Source organism: Mytilus edulis, chromosome 11, assembly GCF_963676685.1.
Source record: "Mytilus edulis chromosome 11, xbMytEdul2.2, whole genome shotgun sequence".
In the NCBI taxonomy this organism is placed as follows: domain Eukaryota; kingdom Metazoa; phylum Mollusca; class Bivalvia; order Mytilida; family Mytilidae; genus Mytilus; species Mytilus edulis.
Window position 1 is genome coordinate 67,817,316 of NC_092354.1, and position 25,788 is coordinate 67,843,103.

At 32.8% G+C, this 25,788-nt stretch overlaps 2 protein-coding genes across 4 annotated transcripts; both read right to left on the bottom strand.

Annotated features, from left to right (window-relative positions):
* Positions 1 to 3,184: 3,184 nt before the first annotated feature.
* On the bottom strand, positions 3,185 to 3,568 carry LOC139494520 (uncharacterized). The gene has a single exon (XM_071282680.1). It carries the CDS (start codon positions 3,566 to 3,568, stop codon positions 3,185 to 3,187), a length of 384 nt encoding a protein of 127 aa, XP_071138781.1.
* Positions 3,569 to 8,076: 4,508 nt separating this feature from the next.
* LOC139496127 (uncharacterized) lies at positions 8,077 to 23,400 on the bottom strand. Of its 3 annotated transcripts, none has more exons than XM_071284591.1 (11): positions 23,350 to 23,400; positions 19,682 to 19,747; positions 18,563 to 18,784; positions 17,437 to 17,569; positions 16,488 to 16,760; positions 15,641 to 15,720; positions 15,142 to 15,313; positions 14,116 to 14,198; positions 12,684 to 12,888; positions 10,784 to 10,869; positions 8,077 to 9,303 (listed from the first exon to the last, which is right to left on the bottom strand). In XM_071284591.1, exons 2-11 carry the CDS (start codon positions 19,743 to 19,745, stop codon positions 8,360 to 8,362), a joined length of 2,262 nt encoding a protein of 753 aa, XP_071140692.1. In that variant the 5' UTR covers positions 19,746 to 19,747; positions 23,350 to 23,400; the 3' UTR covers positions 8,077 to 8,359. The 3 variants fall into 3 exon arrangements, with proteins under 3 accessions (XP_071140692.1, XP_071140693.1, XP_071140694.1); XM_071284592.1 differs by lacking the exon at positions 23,350 to 23,400 and adding an exon at positions 20,395 to 20,468; XM_071284593.1 differs by lacking the exon at positions 23,350 to 23,400 and adding an exon at positions 20,261 to 20,278.
* Between the last annotated feature and the right edge of the window lie 2,388 nt (positions 23,401 to 25,788).

Sequence of the window (25,788 nt, forward strand, 5' to 3'; positions counted from 1 at the left end):
TTTTCTATTCAAATACCGTTTGATTATTGACTGAATCAACCAAAAGCTCTTTGATTCTGTAAAATTTTAAACCATGGTATTTCGCTAGTTGTTTTTCGCGATCCTATTTGACGCCCCTGATTAAAAAAGAAAGTGTTAGATAAGTCATCCCCGATTGACTTTTTAGTAAACCTCAACTTAAAGATATGCACCGGGTTAATAAAAAGAAGGTAGGTAAGATAAGTAAATAAAAGAGAGCGTCATGTCATAAGATCATTCCAGATATCTAAGATAATGATTTTCTTTGAATAACAATGAAACTTGCATGAAATGGTTTGTAAGATGATACACCACGTCGGTACCAAGAATGTTTACCACAAGACCATCGTGTATTATTTATGAAGATAATAAAGACTATTTATCAAGAAGGATTGATGCGTCTGTCATACAAGTGAGAGGTTTAACGCTATTAAACCAGGTTCAATCCATAATTTTCTACATTTTAAAATTCCTGTCCTAAGCCAGGAATATGACAGTTGTTGTCAATTCGTTTGATGGGTTTTATCGTTTGATTTTGCCATTTGATTATGGACTCTCCGTTTTGAATTTTCATTGGAGTTCAGTATGTTTTCGATTTTACTTTGTGGTACCTCTGGACGAATTGTTTAGTCCAGCGATTGATATACTGGAATCGCTTAAAATCCCATGGGATAAATTTTATGTTTACTTCGAGTGGTATTTAAGTCTTTAGTTGTTGTAAAGATCGTTTTAGTCGTTTTGACTAAGAAAAAATTGACTGAACAATGCCAAGTCGCCACATATCAATTACTCAGATTTCTCGGGAATCGAATTACTTTTCAATTTCTCATTAGAGCATTTGAACTCCGCCTTATTTATCAAAATTTATCTAAACAATTGAAAATCCGAGCTGCTCAACATCACCGGACCTGTATGACCAAATCTTTTTCCTATCATTGTATCCTTAAAAACTTGTTCCATTTACATAATTTTTTATATAACTTCCGATTTCATTTTCAACATATAATTTTGGCAGGTGCCCAAGTCTCTTCGTTAAAAGATTAGTAGAAACGGAAATTGTCAAAGTTGACATCGTCTTAAACTCCACGAAACAGATGGAGTGTACCATATAGTATTTGCATAACGCTTAACGCTCACTGATATATGTGTCTCTGCTATTGATTGCATTAGCAGTCCAATTCTTTGTTTATAATTATCAGATGTGTTTATATTCAAGTGTGGTTATAATCATCCCTGTTTTCATTAAAATCTTAGTAGATCAAGAATGAACTAGGAATTACTTAGTAATGAATCAATTACTTCATTCTAGTGTTAATGTGCTGCATGGTCGTGTAGAAGCCTTTTAATAATATGTTTACAGTATAAAAATTAGGAGATGCGGTATGATTGTAACAACTAAACAACTACCCGACTGAATAAAGAATTTGGAAACAACCAGAAGTAACCGTATTACCTCCACCAACGAGAACACACATTTTCGCTAAATCGGCTAAAAAGGGACCGACATGAAAATATTAAACAGTTCAATTGAGAAAACAAACTGCCTAATTACAAAAAAAGAAAATTTTCGAAAAACTAATATAACAGACATGAACAAACAACAACAGACCCCTGACTTGGAACAATCACATAAAGAAAGTGAAGGGGTAAAATATGTTTATGAGTGCTCAATCCCCCCCTCCCCCCCAAAAAAAATCTTACTTTGGACAGTGGTGTAACAGAACATTATAAGAACAAGCTATAAAAAAATCAGTTGAAAGGGCTCAACTCATCAGATCGATACAAAACAGAAAACATTAAACATAATTATAGACTGGACTTGGCATGATATTTATCCATTCTTCAAGCCTGACAACAGAAAAGACAACACGTACAGATCTGATAGAATGCACCGTTCAAGACAGCTAGTTCAAAGCCAATAACAACTTTAAAAAATGTATCTAAGACTAATTACATAAATGTTCATCTTTGAGCAAGTGGTATTTACCCGGGATGTAAAAATACTACACCGGTAAAATAGCTACAGACGTTTCAATGATGTGGTAATAAACCTCCGTAAAACATCCGTATTACGGATCGTATTACATCCGTACTACGAATGTATTCGTAATTCGGATGAAACGGTTCCGTCCGTAAAACGTCTGTAAAAATACATCCGTAAAACGTACGAGTAAAAACGTTTCTGCAGCATCCGTATTACGGCTGTATCATATTCAAAGATGGAAAAGTACCATGTATGATATACGCATGACTGTTAATACATGTATAAAGTAAAATTCTTAACTTGCTTTCAAAATTCTGCAGGCCAGACAGACATACATATATATAGTGAATATCTGCTCCAAGGCTATAACTTTAAATATTTGCATAATATGAGTACATACATGTATAAGTATTTTTTTACAATGTCAATGACTGAATTATAATCCTTTTCTCAAGAGCATTTTTTTTTTGTATACAACATATTGCAGAGGATTTTTCAATGACTTTAATGCAATGTTTACTGTACATGAAAACGTGCACTACAACACTGAGGCGTCATTATAGGCAAGGAAAGGGTTACATATAGCAATTTAATAAAAAGTGTATAGTAACAGGAACATAAAATATATATATTGATCATGGTAATATACGGTCATGACTGTTCCCAGCTAGTAATTAACATAATTAAATGGAAAGCTTTTTAACAAGTCATGATGATTTATCAGTTTTCTCATTCTTTCATATATAATAAAAAGAGAATGAGTTTCTATAAACATGATAAACGCTGATTTTTTCATTTATTCTTGATGTTCATTATTATGAACATCCATTCCCAACTACCCTATATTTTAAGCCTAGACAAAGTGTACCCTAAGGTTTTTTTTAAATTATCAATAAGCACTGTTGTTGTCAGAATTTCTCTCCCATCAGCACAAAGATTCAATAAAAAAATAATGTAGATTAAAAACCAATTGTTCAAAGAACAATTGAAGGTCTTTCCACCAATTAGGGTCTATTTTGATATGAAAATATTTAAATTTGGTTTTAAAATATTAATTTCGGCGTTAAATGACAGCTTATTGTACTCTGATTCCAAAAAAATAAGGTTTCTATACAAAAAGATATAAATGAGGGAGATAATTTTCTACTTCCGATTAAAAAGATTATACTTCCTCACTCACACTCACTCATGCTGTTCGTGCCTGTCATCACATATTGCCTCAACCAGTACTCGCCACATTTGCCTGTCTTTTGCCTTCTTCTCGATCTCCTTCAAGGTTTTCCCAAGGTCTTTCATCTCTGATTCTATCATTCTGCACCAGGTCTCTTTTGGCCTCCCTCTTTTTCGTCTACCATCAGGTGTCCATCTCAAAGCAATCTTGGTGATATCCTCATTTCCTTTCCTCAATACGTGTCCAATCAAACGCCATCTCTTCCTTTTAATATCTGTCTCAATACAACACTGATTGGTTTTGTGGTACAGGTCTTTGTTGGAAATAGTATTGGGCCAGAATATCTTACAGATCTTCCACAAGCAGGTGTTATGGAATGAGGAAAGCTTGTTCATTTCTGATTGGATAATTCTCCATCATTCTGCCCCATATAGAAGGACTGACTTCACATTGCTGGTGTATATTCTAATCTTTGTTTTCAGACTGATTGACCTTCTCTTCCATATGGGCTGTAGTTGGCAGAATGCATATCTTGCTTTGCTTATTCTGGCTCTTATATCTTTTGCTGTTCCATTGGTGTTATTTAGCATGCTTCCAAGATATGTAAAGTCCTCAACCTCTTCTATGATGTTATGTCCCAAGTACACTGGATGTATTGTGTTACTGCTAATGTTCATGAACTTGGTCTTCTTCTCATTAATAGTCAGGCCTATACTTTGTGCTGTTTCATTCAGTCTAATGGTTTTGTTTTGCAGGTTGTTTCTGTTGCTGGAAAGTAGACAGATATCATCTGCAAAATCTAAATCCTCAAGAAAAGAATTCATGGTCCATCTGATGCCTGGGATTTCATTAACCAATGTTGTTCTCATACACCAATCTATTGCTGTAATGAATAAGAAAGGAGAAATTGCACACCCTTGTCGTACACCAGATGTTACTTGGAACCATTCTGACTGTTGACCGTTATGTAATACACAGCATTCATAATTGTTGTAAAAAGCTTGAATTAAGGTGATTATTTTAAAAGGTACACCATATGCCCTAAGGATGGCCCATAAGCAACTTCTTTTAATACTGTCAAAGGCTCTACGAAAGTCAATGAAATTTAGGACTAGTTTGTTTTGCCACTCTATACTTTACTCTATTATATTTCTGAGTGTAAAAATATGGTCGATACATCCTCTAACTGATCTAAACCCTGCCTGCTCTTTCCTCAGAATTTCATCTATAGCATCATCTATTCTGTTTAAAAGTACTCTCAGTCGTATCTTGCTTGGTACTGACAGCAAAGTTATACCACGCCAGTTGTTGCAGTCACTTTGGTCTCCTTTCTTGAGTTATACTTTCGGTATTGTTTTATAGTTTACATGACGCAATTGACAATTTTTCAAAAATGTGTTGTCGATAACTTGTACTGTTTATAAAAACAAGTGAAAATAAGCCAAAATCAAAATTTTGAATACGACCTTGACCTTATTTTCTTTTTTTGGCCAAGGACCTCAAATCAGAAGACCCTAGGTCTTAATTATATTTGGTTAATCAGTTGTATCTGCTTCCGGTTAAAACAGATTATACTTCCGGTATTGTTTTATAGTTTACTTGACGCTGAATTAAAAATAAATCGCTGTTCAATGTGTGTATGTATTTGAAGCTACAAATTGTTTGGAATCGAATATTAAAGAAAAGACGTTTAGTTTTATTGTTGAAGTGCACAAGTTGATAAGCAATAATGTTTAATGTGAACCGTTTAATGTTATTAATACAAAGGTTTGAAAACATCCTGGTTAATGTTGCTGGCAAAATTTCATAGGAGATTTATCTGACAAATAATAATTTTAAACCTCAATGAAGACTTTATCAAAACGAGGGGAAATAAAAGATTGATACTTCGTCGTTAAACTATTTATGACACAAAACATGTTTATCGTAGTGACCAAATACCAGTTTTCGAATTTGTATAGCACAACTCTAGTACGAGCAAATGTAAATTGTCTAATTAAGCTGTAAAATGTGTCCGTGGGCTTGTAGTGTAAACTCTTATAGTTAACTGTTATTGGTTGTTTGCTTGTGAGAGAGCTGTCCATTACGCGTTTTTATTATAACTTGTTTTTCTATTTCTTTTCATTAAAATTTTAGGTGTTTATGTTTGACCCTTCTATGGTTATGTATGCCGTCATACGACAAAATTATTTTTATGTCTACCTGTGCGAATTTCAAACGCGCAATTTTACACCAGTAATGAAAACCTTCTTTCATTTATGGGTAGACTTTACATAGATAAATTCAGCCGTATAGGAAAAGCAAAATGATAATGTTGAATTTGATGTATGCCTTTTTGTGCTACTTTGTTACATTTGTTGTTTATGTAGTGATATTAAGATGATAACACAATATTGACTGTTGTACCCCTATTTTTGACATTTTTACTCTTTGAGTATGTTTGTTTTGTTCATGCATCGTTGACAATGTAATGGAATTTGATGCGACTGTCATACAAGTGAGAGGTTTAGCTAGCTATAAAACCAGGTTCAATCCACCATTTTCTACATTAGAAAATGCCTGTACCAAGTCAGGAATATGACAGTTGTTATCCATTCGTTTGATGTGCTTGGACTTTTGATTTTGCCTTTTGATTTTTGATTTTCCTTTTTGAATTTTCCTCGGAGTTCAGTATTTTTGTGTTTTTACCTTTTAACTAGATATTATTATATTTTGCTGTTTTTGCTCTGTATTTGTTATATGTTTGTATTGTTTAACTCGGTCTAAACGCCTGTAGTTTAAAATCATAATTATTCGATTGCACTGCTAAGGTCTACTCATTCTATAATTGTTCTCATAATTCAAAGCTTTGATTTTTGTCTCTTTTAATTATCTTCTATCACACAATATAGTACTATGATTTTATGAAACGGCAAAACAACAAAAACGTTTCCACATTTTTAAATATCCCCGTGCTAAACAAAAATGCGACATGATCCTAATAAAAATTACAGTGTCAATAATCGAAAGTCACATAAAAACACATTTATAAGAGGCAATGCCTCTGAGGCTACATTGTTTAACAAAAGTGTAAACGGATTTTCCACAAATATTCTCTTGCAATACAAAACAAATACAAACCGGCTCCAATAGAGGTAGAAAAGCCTTAGTTTTTCAAAAAATTCAAAAATTGTAAACATTAAATTTATAAATATAACCATATCAATGACAATTCATGTCAGCACAAAAAGTGCTGACTACTGGGCTTGTGATACCCTCGGGGAAATAAATCTCCACCAGCAGTGGCATCGACCCAGTGGTTGTAAATAAACTCATCATAGATACCAGGACTAAATTTAGTATATACGCCAGACGCGCGTTTCGTCTACAAAAGACTCATCAGTGACGCTCGAATCTAAAAAAGTTTAAAAGGCCAAATAAATTACGAAGTTGAAGAGCATTGAGAACCAAAATTCCTAAAAGTTTTGCCAAATACAGCTAAGGTAATCTATGCCATAACCACACTACAACGAGACGATCGAGGACAAGACCGATAACGACCAAAGCATTTAGTCGACTATTCTTATTGATAATCCTAAACTTTATAAGTGTTGCTGTCAATATCTGTGATCGATATTGTTATGAATACAATACATTATTTTCCAAAAACGTGTGTGTGTTGCTTTGAAACCCGATTTTTTATTTTTATTTCACTCAAAATACTCTGTTAGTTTATGTTCCGATTTTTTTCAAAATGCAACAGTTGACCAAAAGACATGCATAATATATACTATATTGCTTCAGAATCTACAGCATTGTGAGTTTAATATAAAATACATACACCATTGAAGCGATGTGATTGGTTAAAACGTCTAAAACAAAAACTATTATTCAATAACGTGATGTAATTTGTATTCGAAATAACACTACGATTAAGCAATACGTCAACAAAATATTGATTTCACAATGTATTCATATGCTATTATGTCCTCGGTGGCCGAGTAGTCTAAGTTGTCGAACTTATGTATTACGACCTTGTCAAAACTGAGGTTGAGAGTTCGAGTCCTGCACATGGTAGGTGCGCTTCACATAATTAAGTAAAGGATTAATATCTGTTTTTTCCTTCCTATGTCTATTGGTTATTTCTGGGCATACCCATCAAAACAAACGGACAGTCACGAAATAGCATAATAGTGCTGATAGTGGCTTTACACAACAATCGATCAATCAATATTTGTTATCAATAAAATCGTTATTTAATTGATTACTCAAAAGATTTTGAACAAAGTTTATTGATCAAACGTCCTTAAGTTAACATTTAGATATCGTGTCTGAATCTATGCATCTTGTTCACATCATTATAGATGATATCCGTTGACAACAAAAAAATGGCATAGACTTTTGTACTGTTATATAGACAGATTTAAATACAATGATAATCAACGCGCGTTTTGCCTATAAGACTTACAAGTGGAACTCAAATCTGTCCAGTCAAAACGATCAAATACAATTCGTAGCTGACGAGCATTTAAATCTCTTAAATCTGAAAGCTTTAGCCAAATATAGTTAAGAAAAAGAGGTCAAAAGGTACAAAAGTGTTATCGAAACTCACAAGTTGAAAAAAAACTGACGATGCCATGGGAAAATAGAAAACGACAAAAGTAATATATTCCTTGAATGAAAATCATTTGCAATTGAAAAGTTCAAAGTGTAAGTACTTATTTAAACAATGCACAGCATGTTTTAGGTTTCCAAATTAATATTTCTTTAACCACTATATATATATATAGCTATCTACTCATGCAATTCACGACTTTACTCATTACTGTACGGTTATGTGTTATCGTGTTTATTGCATTATAATCTTATAGAATGAACGATTAAATCGAAGTTCAATGTTGGGCTTATAATGCCATACAACGGCTTAATATTTCAAGAATATAATGTAAACAATCAATATATGTTCGACATAAAAATCTATAAAATATGACAATGTTTGTAAAATAATGCACCAACAACGCAGCAATGTCAATTTATCAAAATTTAGACGACGGGAAACTTACATGTCTTTCACTTTATTGAAACCAGGGGTGGGAAATATTATAATGATTGTAAAATATGGCTGTTACTTAAACAGGCCGGAAAAGTAATATAAAATGATTGCACTGATTATTGTAAACGTTGCAACGAATAAATCATTATACAAATTAGAACAAGACGTCACTAGCATTAGACTGTTTAGCACCGCCTGTAACAAGAAAAGATGGCTGACGCAACAACGAAGATTGCTTAGGCCGGTATTCTGACTCTGAATCGTCGTCAAAGTGACTCCCTTTCTTTTTATTCTGTTTTCTCAGCACATCGAAATTATTACCCTTTCGACCGCTCTTCTTATGTGAAGGCTCGAGGTCAGTATATGGCAGTTCATTACTCTTGTTTTCATCAGGTATCGTTTGATTTGAATTATCCGGCTTTCCAAAATTCATTTGATAAGATGGGGTTAAATCTGAATAAGGTAAATCACTAGTATTGTCAAAATCTTTATAATTCCTTACTTTTTCTGCTCTGCTTGTTCGGTCTTCATATAAATCCGTACCAGGTTTAGGAATGTTATCCTTTTGATTTTTTCGTGGTTGGGTTTGACCCAAAGGACGATTTTCCTCCAATGGATGGTTTTGTCCCTCGGATTTAGTTCTATTCGGATAAAGAGAGTTTTCGGATACATATCTAGATGGCATAGAAAAGGGTAGCTTAGTGGACTTGACAATATCTGGATCATTTTGTGTAACAAAATTGGCGTCAAAGAATGCTTTCCTTTCCAGGTCTGTTGTTTTAACCGCATTCTGATTGGAAATGTATGATTGCCTCATTGGTCCAAAATCATTAGACTTAGTCACACTAGGAGCATCAGTTCTTTGTAGATGTTCAACACTCGAATATCCATTTAAATCAGCAGAATTATTATCGTTCTGACTGTCATTTTGTAGTGTATAAGGCGATATATGTGTCTCCACCCATTTAGGAGCGTTCCTTTGCGACGCGATCAACACCTTTCCTACGTTTGTTTGTAACACTATATCAGTACTTATAACAATGTCTTCATCCTTGACACGGATCTGGATTGGCATTTCGAGTCCTAATTCCCTTGAAGCTGAAAAAATAAATTTTGACAGCAGATGCACAATGAATTGATTTGATATAAATTTTAATTTATACTGACTTCTAATACATAATAATTTAGTCTTAGATACACATGTTTTAAAGCTTGCATTTGCTTTGAACTAGCTTTCAGTAACTATGGGTACTCTCAGATCTGTAATTCATGCCAGTTATGTTTTTGTGAGTTGTGTTTGTGCTCTGTATTCATTTGATGAGTTTATCCCATTTCGATTGATAATGTGTTCTTCAGTCGTGATGTTACAACATTGTCTCAATTTAGTGGGTATCTGGTACTAGCAAATCTGTTTTACCAATCGTCATTCTATTTGTGCACCTCCACAGTTTTAACCTTGTTATAAGTGGATTGTATAGTTAGTGCTTGTGTTATGTTGCTGTACCACTGTCCCTAGTTTGTCATTGTTATATTGGCATTGTAGTTTAGTGAAACTTCTATTCGCATTGAACTAGAACACATTTTTGTTTAGGGGCCAGCTGAAGCCCGCCTCCGGTAGGGATTTTACTCATTACATGTGTTGAATACCCATTAGTGGCCTTCCATTTCCGTTTTTCGAAAATTGTACGTGCTTTAATTACAACAGCACATAAAAGTGTAAACAACAGTGATAGATTTCCTCCGATTGTTCAGTGCTATCTTTTTTTCAATTATCGATCGTTTAATCGTTTATCTGTAGATTTAGTAAAGGGCAGAATTTCCTTTCAACGCATAATGAGAACTTAATTTTCGTCATTCGTTAAATTGTTTTGTGACTGAAGATACTGACTCTGGCTTTTATTTGAAGTTACATGTCTATCTGGAAATGCTTTGGTCACACCAGATTCATCTTTATTTTGTACGTATATTAAAGTATGTTTAAGAGGGAGTAAATCATTATGTTTTTATTTAATATAGAATTTCTCTATATTTTTCTATAAATGAACTCTATCTTATACTTAATAGAAAAATGAAATAAAAATGGGGTCACCGTTCATTTGCGCTCCCAATCTGCCTTCGAAAGAAGAATACATTTTTGTTGATGTCCTTTTTTCTGTTGAACTAATAGGAGGAATATCAGTAATATCGAAATAAAAAAAGAACTAAATTACAGAAATCGCTTAATTTTTACAATTATTTAGTGTATGTACAGCTTATTCGAAAACAACAATAAAAAATATAGGTCACCGATGAGTTAAAAAAGATATTTCAATTTCAATGCCCAAAAAAAATACATTTTTGCACCGAAGGGAGATAATTTGAAGCTTTTTCAATGATAAATGATATTTAAAAGTCACCTGGGGCGAACACGAATTGATTTTTTTTTAATTATTTTTTGTACCATATGATAAAGTAACAACTATTAAAGGTAAGAAATAAAATTTGTAATGAAAAATAAATAACTTTTTTTCTGAAAATCTTATACCCGCGAGCCTCCTTAAATATAATTGGGCAGTGTCTCTACAATAAATATTCGCACCTTTAATGTGTAAATCAATACAGTTTTCAGCTTTAATCATCTTCTTTTTACTAAGATCCTCTGACCATACTTTGAATGAAAGGTTACTAAAAATAAAACAAAATATTAAATTAGGGCCGCTAGAAATGTAATTAATATAATTTAGGTAAAATGTGATTAATAATGATCGCATTATTAATTAAAAGATGACGGTTTGGATGATCAATGCAAATGGGCTGCATGCGAGATATCAGCTTATAATGGTGTTTTTTTGTGTTGACATGATATTCTTAATTTTCCATTAGTTCACAGCAGAATGCATTGCGTGTGTATAGGTTAAAAGTAGACAAGTCCGACATATTTTCAACCTATCTGTCTGTCGGACTATCTAGAATACTTCGAAAGGAATGCATTTTTCCTAACCTAATTATGATTTAACGTTTCAGTTAATAAGCAACCTAACCAAAGATTCTACCTTTATCAAACACACTCAACGCATTCTGGTGTTATCAAATTTAATCAACACTACATTGTACTGCAACCAGTTGTGTTTTTTCCTAAATATAGTAACACAGCTTTATTTTGTGCAATGTCAATTTCATCATGGAACACTTTTTTCACAGTCAAGGGTTCATTAAGGGATGCAAATAAGTTTGAAATTTGTGTTATAATTTAAATAGCTATCAATTTATTTATTTAAGGCAGGAACCATTTGATTTTCTGCGGGGGGGGGGGGGGGGGGGGGGGGGGGTTGGTGGTATAGATTTTTTTTCCGGACAAACTTTTTTTTTCGCCTTTTCGCGACAAGTCTAGAACAATTTTTTTCTTTCAATTTTAGCATTACATATAGTGGCAGCTGAGGGTGAAACAAACATTTTTTTTTCTCAGGGTCAAAAACAAATTATTTTTTTCTCCAAAAACTAGAAACAAACTTTTTTTTTCAAAAAAAAATCCATACCCCCCCCCCCCCGGCCCCCGGCCCCAGAAAATCAAATGGTTGCTGCCTAAGTTGCAGTATAAAAACTATTAGATCAATGTCATAAAAATATAAACTTTTGTTTACTCGGCACAAAACTGATGAAGCACCCTTCCTCAGTTTCTCAGCCTCGAACAAAAAAGTTTATACTTTTATGACATTAACCTCATATTTTGTGTTTAGCAGGTTTTAAGTTAAACCTTTAGCATACCTAATGTCACTATGAACTTTAAAAATTCTAGTTCCAATTACATGTAAGGGGGAATGGAAATACTATGATTGATGACTGTCAAACATCAAAGGGCAAATTAAACGAGTATTCAGGTCGTTAATGCTATGATCATAAACCACAATTTGCACTAAGCAAACACGCGAAGCTTGATTTATCACGATATGATTTACTAGCATACGCACATATTTTTGATTATTTTCTAAAGAAAAAAGTTTATTGGGGTAATGAAAATTCGAAGAAAGAAATACAAATAACCAATATAAAAAAAGGATTTGTAAATGCCATGATGCTATGTTCAGAGGTTTACATTAATGACTTTGAACTAGGACTGTTTGTATCATTTACGTCATCACGATCAATGCCACATGTGGAGCAGGATATTATTATCCTTCCGGAGCACCCAGTTTTGGTGAGAATCATGTTGCTCAGTCTTTTGTTTCTGTGTTGTGTTGTTATTCTTTTTTTGTTCTCTTGGTCTTTCTTTTTAATCCGTTTGTTGTCAGTTTATTTTCTATACGAGTTAAAATGATTATTTTGGTATTTTTTTGTCTGTTGGTCATTTTCGTTTTTGCCATGTCGTTGTAAGTTTATTTTCTAAATGTGACTTTGGATGTCCGTCTGGATTTCTTTCGCTTTTTTCGGTCATCGAATGCATTATGATTTTGAAAAATGCATTTTATAATAAGATTTTTGTTCAAATAGTACAATAATACCTCAATGTCGGTGTATCTGTAGATGTTGTTGATTCTTTATTTTTAATATCAGCAATTTTGTCTGTAGCTGGCGTCCAACTTTCGTCTTTACCAAGTGCCATAACTGTTTGACTCGACATAGAAATCAGAATATCATCGTCCCCAATCATCGTACCGTCGTTTTCAAGGCATATTTCATGAACGATGTAACCAAAATACGCTGGAGCTGCAAGACAAGAATTGACACCTGTTTTTTTATGAAAGTTGTGTCAAGTAATATAATTAGAATGATCCGTGAGTACTGTGAACTAAAGCGCTTGTTTACATCATGAACATTCAACATTCCAATGCAACATCGCTTGTAACGTTCAATTTGATTGGATAACGCAATCATTTTCATGGCATCAATTGACAATGGATGCAATGAAAATGTTCGCATAAACTCAGACGACGTATGGCAGATTTTAAATGTATGATTTGCGGTTGTTTTCTGTCAGTTTCATTAGAATGGAGATAACAATATTGTATTTTAAAATACAATACAGTTATCTCCTAATTCTATTGCATGTAATATGAAACAGGCATTTTTTTTTATTTTAAAAAGAAGGCCTCGGTAGCCGAGTGGTCTGAGTACAATGTAGTTACTACTGTAATCACTAGCCAGTCAACACAGAGGTTGTAAGTTCGAACCCCTCTCGTTCGGGTGCACTCGAGTCGAATATTAATTGACTAGGATTGTCAGTTCCCTTATGGAAGGGCGAATGTTTTCTCCGGACACTCCGGATTTCTCCGCCAAGTAAGACTGGCCGCCACCAAATAGCCTTAAAGCGGTGCTTAAAAGTGAGATTAAAACACAAAAACTCAAAAAATCAGAATTTATTTTCAAAAGATTCATTCTTATGTCGTTGGAATGCGTCTATATTTATAATACACGTCTCATATCCTTCGACGTCGTATGAATTTGATTAAGTTAAACGTGTTGTTTTATATTTTTATAAAGCTATGGCAATCGATTGCAACAATAATTTGTTAAAAAAACAGACTATTTGATAATATAGATAAGTCCAAAAATTTTCAGCAATAAAGATATTATTATGTTAAAAAAAATCTTCTTAAAATCACGATTCTTCAATCGATGCAGTCAATTGTTGTAACCTAGAAATGATTGATTTTCACGACGGTGTAATGGACAGATAGAATATTGCATTTGATATGTGCTATGCAAAGTTTGTCAAAAATGGTGTCTGGAAAACAAAAGTTCATAACTTGAGGAAATCATGTTTATGTTGGCAATCGGACATGTCTGATTAATTTTCATAACTAAATTTAATATACTGGTTATAAAAAATATTTGCGTTCAGCTGCGGACAGTAGATTAGTATATCCTTGACAGTTTTTGTTCAATAGTTGAAGCAAAGTAACGATTTGTTTTATAATTTTTTTTTCAACATACCTTGGTGAACTAAGTCTTTTAGGTTTTCTGCTAGCACCAATTTCCGTAATGTTCGATTGTGGGAGCAAACATCAAATGTGTACCTGAAAATATGATCAAGAAACTTAATTCCAGAATTTAAAAAACATGTTTTAAAATTGACAATTGACAAGTAGGCACGAAAAATAAATCTTATTACTTTGATTTGTTGACAGATTTTGATTGATTGGCGCCTGAACCCCTTAAATTTTTAATCGAGCTTCAAAATGAGGTCAGGTTTTGTATGCTTTCAAATTCAACTTTGATATCAATCCTCCATTCATTTTGACATATGGCTCTATACGTACGCGTATTCAAGTACTTATTCATCAATTTTTAGATTTGATTATTCCTGATAAATATGAATTTAGGGAAGTTCTTCGAACGCACATACATGACATATGAGGTGTTATTTTCATTAAATTCCGTGTTTTATTGTTTTTCATCTTAATGCATTTGGTGTCAATGACAGATCATTGGTATTGTTTTCATATTTTTTTCTAGACTCAGGGCAAATGACAACTTTTCTTATTGTGAATTATATATGCCATTTTGGTTTTTGTCCATTGGTGAATTCCACATACTAGTATCTTTTTTTCATATTTTTGCCTATATGTATATAAATTATAGAGAAATTCTGACATAATAGATATAGGAAGATGTGGTGTGAGTGCAAATGAGACAACTCTCCACCCAAATAACAATTTAAAAAAGGTCAATGTACGGCCTTCAACACGGAGCCTTGGCTCACACCGAACAACAAGCTCAACGGTCTAATCTATATAAAAAAACGAGAAACGAGAAACACGTATAAATAACATAAACAAACGACAACTACTGTACATCAGATTCCTGACTTAGGACAGTTGCAAACATTTGCTGACATAAGGTTACATTTGTGTAGCAAATAACAATTTAGTTTATAAACAATACATCTATTGAGTTTTACAAATAAGTAAAATATAAAAACACATTGTCTCCCCTTTAAACATCCCACCCGTTACTCACTTTTGTATTGGAAGATTAGAAACACCTGTCCGATCTACCCAATGTTCATTCCTAGCCAATACAACCAATGTCTTTCCCATACAAGACGCTAGAATTTCGTCATTGTCCACGTCAGTTCCGTCTTCCTCCAATGTAAGACGTACGGGATTATCGTACTGGTATATAGTGGCAGCTGTAAAATCATTCGTTCATTATAAACTATTTACATAACATTGTTTTCTTTCTAAAAATTAAAGATTTTTCAACTCGTGATTTGATTATCATAGGTGTATTTTGCTAACCTTCAGACCTTTGTCAATGCATTTAAACTTCGTACTTTTTTTTCATTCGAGTGTCACTGGTGTGTCCTTTCTGGTGTATACAATTTTAAGCTTGGTATCTACGAGGATTTTTTTAAATGTTTGCTGAAAAGGGACAGGATGTAAAGTACAGGTAAATAAAGAGATCACCTATCTCGGGTTTCGTAATTTTGCCATTATTGTGTTAGCTCTTACTTTACCTTTCTTCTGAAGAACTGCAAGATTTTCAGCTTTGATAAACTTTCGCCTTGTGCGTCTGCATGTCCAGACTTTAAAAATTCTACAAAGTACAAATAAAAAGCATGTCCAAAATTCTAATAAGTACAGATTAAAAGAATTGTCAAATTAAGTACTAAAAAAAAGCTCATTAAGCAATATCAATTTACGAAATTTAAATGAAATACTAAAATAGAGGATTCTAGTTAATACTATTAGTTACATAGTGCGCTAGTCACCTAATACGATATATATGGGGTCAGTAAATTCCATATGGGGTGAGGGTGAAAGTAAAATCCTCATATCGAATTTACTGACCCCATATCTACCGTATTAGGTCACTAGCATACTATGTAACTAATTTATCTTACCGACTATCTTAACATGTGATATTTAGACTAGTGGCCTATAAAATTGATCAAGTCTTCAATACGGTTAGTATTACGAACCAACTTCTATAGGTCTATTCAAAAACAATTGCCAACAATAACAACTTGTTAGCTTTAAGTGTGCTGTATGGAATTGAATTAAATCGCTCATTATCGATTTAATCGTCTGATGAAACCGTAAAGATTTTTTTCTCACCCCCGTGATGTTTGTATATAGGGACACAACTCCACTTCTAACCTAATATGGAACCTTACTAACCTAATATGGAATATACACGATTTCCACGAGATTGCTCTTAACCAATCATGTTCTTATAAATGTATAAGAGGTAAGATGAAATCATTTACTTACCCAAACTACTTTTATTTAATCATATCAAACAAAATAGAGGTGCCATTACTTTTCAATGAATTTCAAAAACTATAAGAATATTGATCTTACGGTGTATTGGACGTTCCTATAATAGATCCATTGCTGCCTACTAAGCTTATTCCGTCATGGTGTCTGTATATATCTATACTTCCGGCAGAAGCATAGCGAGAATCAATGACGTGATTACCATAACCATGCTTCCCATAATTCATTTCATTATAATACATTGATCCGTCTGACCGTCTGTTACCTATATGGTTATTGGTTAAGTCAGAATTTCTTATGTCTTTGAATGGTACGCTATCATCTTCTCTCATATGTGTATTCTTGAGTCTGTCTTCCCTACAGAAAAGATAGGTATGAGAAAATATCACAATGTTTTTTATGACAAATCTTTTGGCTGACAATATGGTTTGTTATCCCTCAATGAATATCTACATAATGTACAATCTTACAACGAGAAAAGACCAAATACGCTGTTTATATAGTTGAAATGATGCAATCTAAAGATAGCGAGATGCGATAGGGTTGAAATGAGACAACAATCCACGAAAATTATGATTAGGATTACTCTGACTACAACAATTACAGAAGACTTTTGAAGTAACAGATACAGTAGGATAAATAAAGTTATAATGATTACAGAGCAACAAAAGTAAACAACAGACAGCAACCCAATGACATCAGAAAACAAGCGACATCTGGTATAAGCAGACGATTGCGATGTTTAAGCATATTGTTAGCTTTTTTAGCGGTATCTAAACCAGTCCTTATTCATGAACAATGAAACAAAATCGCAATCAACACATAACATTTGTGTTTCTTCAAATCTTTAGAATACGGTTTAAAAATCCGTTCTATGCTTAATACATTGAATAACATGCTTACGACAACATTTTTTTCAAGTAAAATAAAAGTACAAAGTTGAAGTTGAAGTAGCATTTCGTCCTATTTAAATGTTATCGTGAAGAACAGATAATTAATTCAACAGAATGTTAAGAATAAACAGATGAATTACCCGGATATTTTCTTTTTCCTTTTACATAAACAAACAACTACGGTAGTAACTATGGCAATGAAAACCACACCTCCTCCAGCGGATCCACCAATGATTAACCATGGTAACGGTTCTTTGTTGCTACTGCTTTCGCCTTCAAAATAAGAATAGTAAACTGATAAGTTTCATTCTAAAATAAGTTTAAGAATCACTTCTAATCTAAAATTAATTAAAATTTGGCTGGATTAAAAATTCAATTGAGTTAAAATTAAAATAAGATGCTCATATAGCAAGTGATTTCTTTATCTGTTATCATGTGAAATTCTTTAATAAACATATAGCAGAATGTGATGCAAGATTTCTATAGACGACGGGTACCACATGTGGAGCAGGATATACTTCCCCTTCCGGATCACCCGGATTGGTGTGGTTCGTGTTGTTAAGTCTTTAGTTTTCCACGTTGTATTTTGTGTACTGTTGTTTGTCTTTTTTATTATTGTTCCCATGGCTTTGTCCGCTTATTTCCGATTTTATAAGTTTTAATGCCCCTTTCATATATTTCGCATTTCTTTTATACGTAAATCAGTTGTTAATGTAAAACTACTTATTTTTTTTTTATCTCGCATGTTCTAGCATTAATAATTTCCTTTATTTTTTACTTTAAGATATCAACATAAATCTTCTAGAACATGCATCTTGGTCAATATCAGTTGAATGTTTAATATTTCATTTAACTGGTTTGTGGCCTTGTTGTTCTCGTTTGTGGTATTTCTGTTTTCCGTGGAGTCGTTCGTCACATCGAGTTTATATACATGTAATGTCTTATGTACTATTTTAATCTTCCTTTTACTTTCTCAAAGTATCAAGTTTCATAACAAATTGGTTATCAATAGTCTATAAGGTCGATGTAACAGAACATATTAATGGTAACAACGTTTGTTTGGAAAACATAACTTTGTGTGTTTAAATGGTGTAATTTCTTTCAGTTACATTTCTTATGTATACGTCGATTTGTTGGTATCTTTATATTTTGGAAAATCGGGGTGGATAAAAGTGGTTGCTTATCTTTGAAAATTTGTGATATCAAGTCACCTATAATGCATACATACTTAAACAAAAATGAAAATAATTATTAAGTAATACGTACGAGGAACACATGTTGGTCTCTTATCCCAAGTTTCGTTTGCTAAACATCTAGATATACTGGAACCATTGATCTTTTTTGACGGACTCACACACTCTAATTTTACGACAGTGTTTACCGGAAATGATCCTGGACTGCTGGTTATATTTCCCTTAAGTTTATCTGTATTTGCCTTAGTTATAATTTTCGCACCATTAATCCAAAACTTACTACAAGTTGATTGCACTGTAAAATTGAATAATAATGATTTCAACATCAGTTATACAAGAACTTCATTATTTCTTTATTTTACTTTTCAAAGTCATTTTTCTCTATACGATATATTCGCTGGTCATTGTTACCCTTCTAAAATGTTTTCTGCATTCTCCGTATGTGTTGCCTTATGTTCTATATTATTTATATTTTAGCACCCAATAGTTTCTATTCGTTATTGTTTTGCCAATGTTCCTCTATTCTGTAAATTTTGTGCACTTTATTCTGTATGTTTTGTCTAAAATAAACTCTATACCGCATCCAATCTAGACACCGATGCAGTACTTGCTTTAAATATCATACATTAGAGAATTCATTAGCTTTTTTTTAAAGCTTTTAAATACAATTGAGAATAGAAATGGGGAATATGTCAAAGTTAAAACAACCCGACCAAATTGCAGACAATAGCCAAAAGCCACAACTAGGCCTTCAACGCAGCAAGAAAAATCCCACACCCGGGGTGGGCTTAAGCTGGAACCCTCATACCAGAAAAATGTTTGTTCCTTTACTTTGAAAGATGGGGCATTTGAATGTAGTGTTACAATAGAGGAACAAGACAAAGAGAGCGGTATATGATAGTAGTATATATTGTGTACTCGATTTCAAGCTTAGCAATTATATCTCTTTGAGGGTCTGCTGCTAATCTGCTGCATGATATTGTAGCCCACTTTTCGAATTGCACTCTTAATATATCGCCTTTATCTAACAAAAGTACAGATGCTATTCGTTTACATGTATTTTTAATGTGATCTCGTCCTTTTGTTTGCAATATTTGCCACTGGACATTGAGAACAATAACTATCAATCAATTAATGTCAATCAGATTTACTGTTTAAACAAAAAATAATTTCAAAATTGTTATCTACCTACCTTTTATTGGAAAAGTCAAAATGACAAATGAAACTGCTACTACATGAAGAAGACTTGACACCATTGCTGTAATTCAAACGCAAAAGAATTTGTTCTAACTATAAAATAATAAAGATCATTTTTTGTTATGAATCGAAACACCACTTTCTTTCCTTTCCAATAGTGTGCTTCTTAAAAAAAAAGGTAGTTATGGAATGAACGTATCTACATGTATATATATTTTTTTTTAAGTTGTGATTATTTCAAACATTTATTTCTGTATTGTAAGCTATGTAATTTCAGTTGTAACCAATCCAAGCTCTATCCTTTTTTTTTCAATGTTCGACTTGTTCAATTATGACAAATCATATAAAATGTTATTTACATCGAATTTTATCATTCAATCGTTAGAGCATCTTGTTGAAAAAAACTATTTTTTTAAAAGGGGTACCCAACCCAGGACAAAAGGGGGAGTGGTCCAACCATATGTCCCCTTTTTTAAAATACATTGATCATAAAAACGAGGGTCCCAATCCCAGAAATCCCCCGGGATCCGTCACTGCTGAATTGGATACAGAAATATCCGATACACTTATTTACCTGTTGTATTGAAAGACTAAAAGATGTATTCCAACACGTAAGAAGTCAAATCAAGCTAAAACAAACAAAATGTAATGCCAGCTTGTATCACAAAGCAATGTCAATAATTTAAATCACAATATAAAGTAACTTACGAAATCCTTGTCCAGTCGAAATATTTATTATATAATAGGAAACTTATCTCACACAAGAGCAAGAATTGCGACTATTACGTGCATATCATTTATTCAAAATTCCTTTTTATAAAATTGTTAGTGTAAATAAAGATAAATTATCAATCTTTGTGTAAAGGTCTTACAGATTATCGGTTTACATTGAATTAGACAGACTTACACCCATAAACAAACATTCATTTATTGGTTATCTCAGTTCGAATTTTATCATTGTCAGTCATATGTAGTTTTGATATTGAAAGACATTATTTAAATACAGATTTCGAAGGTGAAAATAGTTACACTTGTACATCTCCAAGATATTTCTTCTGGGTCTCAGGTCAGTTTATTTCAAATCATGAAAATAAAGAAAATCAAATCATCTTATTTTCGTTAAAATAGTTGCACCGATTTCCCTAGAGATTGAATATTTTCAGAATTGTTAGTTATAGGCATAGGTCAAAAGTTACTATTTTTTGTTTGGATTACAGATAAGTGTCCTCAAACATGTTTAATTCTGTGAATACCTGTCCAAAGATGCATGTGATTTAGTGCTTGTCGTTAGTTGCAGTTTATCATATGGTTTTCGTTTCTTGTGGTGTAGAAATGCCGTTATATTTCGGTATTGAATTGAAACTACGTGTGTCATGTTGCTGCCTTCAGATACCACGTTATGTTATATGTCTTTATTATAATTCTCAACTATTTGTCATAGACCATTCGTAGGAAAAATGACCACATGTAGTCACAACATCAATATAAAATCAATGCCAGTGATCACTTTTTTAACTCATTTTTTCAGACGATTGTTTTCGTCTTTGTCATGCCTATATTTTATTGACACCTATGAGCTGACGATTTACTAGATGTTTTTCTTTTCTTTGTTATTTCGACAATCTATTAACTACCATCTTCTCTTAAAAAAAATCTCAAGTAAGTTGTAAAACAGTCATGTTTTGTTAGAGAGTCATATTTTGTTTATTATATCCAAATTTCTTGAAAAAAGAAGATATTAAGGGAATGCACTTTGCAAAAATTGAATTCTCATAAAATATAAAAACAAAAATATTAAAACAAAATTGATGTTATGCGGTTATATATAGATGTCTTATGAAAATAAGAAGATGTAGGTTGATTGTCGATGAGAAAAATATCCAAAAGAAACCAAATGACACAGTAGTTAACAGCTGTAGGTCACTGTACGGCCTTCGACAATGAGTAAATCACATACCTCATAGTCAGCTATATATGGCGACGAAAGAACAAATGTAAAGTAATTCAAAGGCGAAAATGATGAAAATTCTGTACAGTTCATGAATAATAGAAAAGACTCAAAATCAATAAACCGAAGACCAATTTAAACAATCCTATCAGTAATAAAAAACATGTATTAATAAAGATATTCATCTTGAATGTTGTATTGAGGCAGATACTGTACTTGAATATTGCATTGAAGCCAAGTATGGTTAAATTATATTAAGACAGATATTCTACATGCAAATACTACATCATAACAAAAAAGACCGATATTTAATGTACGAGAAACATGGAAGAAGGTAGTAACAATTTAAGTGATTTATTACTTAAAGTACAGTTGCAAATATGTCATAAACAAGATAACAATAAACATACCAGTAATGGGGACCGTCTGGGATAAGATTCGGATAGTTAGGATTGCCACTGGAAAATGAGTGTATCTTGGATAGAGACAGTTCTAAGAGTTGTTGCAAGGGTTCTTAACGTGTAGATAGCATAAAAACTCACTCTTAACGAGGCATTGTATTAAATGAAATTCCCCTTTGTGACTGGTTTTATACATGACCTCACAGCTGGATTGACACCATATTATAGTATGGATTTTACTGCTTGCGAATGAAGACCAATAGTATTCCTATTCTCCAGTCACCTTATGGGTTGTTGAATTATGACATTCACTGAAACTAACTACAATCCCCTTCCCTTTTTATGAACGTGGCCTACCGACTATTTACCTGGTTTGTATAACATGAGCATCACGACGGGTGCCTCATGTGGAGCAGGATCTGCTTACCCTTCCGGAGCCCCTAATATCACCCCTGTCAGTGGCGGATTTAGAAATTTTAACAAGTAGGGGCCCACTCAATGACCTAAGAGGGGACCCGCTCTAGTCACGCTTCAGTGATTCCCTATATAAGCAACCAAAATTTTTCCCAAAAAGGGGGGGGGGGGCGGGCCCCCTGCCCCCTAAATCCGTCTATGCCTGTGTTTGGTTGCCAGTCTAATTTTTTATATTGTGTCTTGTGTACTATTATTTATCTGATGGTCTTTTTCATTTTTAGCCATGACGTTGTCAGTTTACTTTCGATTTATGAGTTTGACTGTTCCTCTGGTATCTTTCGTCCCTCTTTTATGCAAGTAATTGTTGTTGGTCTCTTTTCGTAGTGAGCAGGCATTTACGCATAACTATTTAAAGTACATAATCATGGATTATTTTAAATACAAGAGTCCACAAGCTTAGTTTATATTGAAGCAAATACAATTTCGTATTTGTTTTTAACTGTTACGTTGAACGTTAATGGCATTTTTTAAACAGTAAAACATTCAACTAGTTGCAAACGACAGTTGTGACGATACGAAATATCCGTGGTAACGATTTGAAACAGTATATGTTTTTTTCAAAACATTTGATGACATTTATGTTATTCTTTGTTTAAGGAATGGGGAGGGGCTATTTAGCTTTAGCTTTTAGCTCTTTGCTCATTTCCAAATTTCCCCAGCTATCATCCCAGATGACCTCTTTTGTTACACATCCTACCTATTGTATTTATTGTGAACTTGTTCTTGTCCTGAACATGCATGACATATTTGCCACTGGACGTTCAACAACCAACAATAAATCATATTTTAAAATGTATATATTAAAAAACTATTTAAGTTTGGACAAAAACAACACCTTACCTTACATGATCTGTGTATTATGTCATTGATTTAGACAAAATTGATGGCCTCGTTATCATAAAGATAATAAAGTTATGATAAATAGGATTTCTATTTTGAGGGATTAAATGAGGGTAGATTTGATGCGATATAAATTGAGGACCAATCTAGGATATTTGACAAAACAACTTTTAAAAATGTGACTTATTACATATGGTTGGAAAATGCTAACAAAATGAGAACAAAAACGTATTAAAACACGTGTAATCATCTACAATGACTAAGCAACGTCCTTCGTGAACCCACGATTTATTTCGTTTACAATTTTATCTGTAATGATTAAAATGGTGTATTTCTAATATTTGTACTTGTATCAGGCCTATATATACAACTAGTTCCGTGTTTGTCTAGTTAATTTAGCATTTAGTTAGAATACGCAATCGATCCAGATAAATTCCATTTTTTGCTTTCTGTCTTCTCTGCCAAGACTAAGCCTTGAAATATAATATACAGTCAGCTAGTTTGCTTTGATTGGAAATTGAAATAGGTCATCGAAATTCAGAAGGATATTTGGTACGGTTTTTCACATTTTTAATTCTGTTTTAAATTTATTTTATTTTTATTTTAACTTTGTTTTAATTTAAAAAAAAAAATGGGGGAAGGGGTGACTGGATATCTGTTTCAAATACTATTTGTGACAATCTACAAGAAGATCGTGTTCGATATGATAAATGATTCAGTCTTTCCTTTAAAATTTTTAAATATATTTAGCCAAGGTAACATGTTTAACTCAGTAATTCATCACGTTGTCTCTCCCTTGCCTTGACAGGTGCCCCTTGTCAGCTAATTTACAAAGGCTTGACGTAAATTCCAATATTTTCATTATGTTAAAATAAACTACTATCTAATAGATGGGTGTGATCGTTTATCAGTATAATTTTTAATAAGACACCAAAACTGAGATAAAGAATGTTTACATACCTCTTATATATAGCGGGACTTTTAACAGTAATTTTGCAAGTAGTACTTAATCTTTGACCTTTGTTTAATGATGATTAATTCTTGTTTTTAATTTGGTACAACTTGTTGATAAAAACAATTTAAATGTCTTCATATTACAAAGTTGACATGATACCGTTGTATACCCAGTTAGTGTTATTTTTTTTTGCAATCAATTACTAAGTTTAATTTTGTTGTGCTGGCTGATTGGGGAGTTGGGTCATATCCAAAAAGTCATTATTTGCAATTAATTTTTTTTAAGGAAAGCCTCGTTTGAAGAGAAAAAGATCAAAAATCTTCTTCTTTTTGTGTTAATAGGAAAGACATGTAGAGATTTTTTAATTGTTAAAAAAGTTTTCCAATACAGAACCTTTATTAAGTGGATTGGCTAGCTGCAATTAGTTATCAAAGGTACCAGGATTATAATTTAATACATCATCAGACGCGCGTTTCGTCTACATGAGACTCATCAGTAACACTTACAACAAAATAGTTATAACGCCAATTAATTAGTACGCAAATCTTCCCCCGACCTTCAATCCGGACGGTCTTTATAACAGGATCAGCTTATTGTTCTTGTCCTGAAGATGCATGAAACATTTGCCACTGAACTGTATGCAACCAATAATTAACCAGCCAAACTAATTCGGTTGTGAATGTAAGCATACATAAAGAAAAGAACAGTAGGAATTGAATCTATTTTGTCGTAAAAAAATAATTCTTAGCTTACGCTCAAGGTTTTGATGTAAGTCAAAATATAAAACAAAGGTCTTTTTTTTTTTTTTTTTTTTTTTTGTAGCATCCTTTTTTTCATGATCAATTAAACAGATTCGTTTAATTTAGTAGTATTAAATGTTGGAAATTTCAAGAAAATAAATTTTTCGGGTATTTTGTTTTTTGGTTTCCGCAAATTGACCAATGCCTTTCCCTATTTCCATCTAGTATATTTAAAGGAAAATATCTACTGTGAATTCTGTTCTAACCTTTCGAAGATTAAGTCTCAGGCAAATTATTAACTCATCATCATTCGTACAAATTGGATATAGTTGACCACCATTCGAACGCAGACTGTTATTTAAGAAACACATTTTGACTATTTCAATATAAACAAAGAGAAGATGTGATATGGTTTGCAATGAGTCAACATGTCCAAATGACGTGGGTTTAGGCAATCATAGGGTACCACACGGCCTTTAACTTCGAATTAAACTTCGAATTAAACCCATAACGTACAGTCATGATCAGCTATTTAAGAAATAATTGATGCCAGCTATACTTTATTGTAGTTTTAATATGGGTAGGCATTATATTCGTGATTATTTTTGCCAGGGCGATAGCAATAAGTAGTAAGATAGGTTTCGTGCACAAAAAAACAACGAACAAACATTAATTTAAAAGACACAAGGTAAAAACAAAGAGTGCTTGCAGTCACTGAAGACAATTTCAAAGCCAACAAAAAAA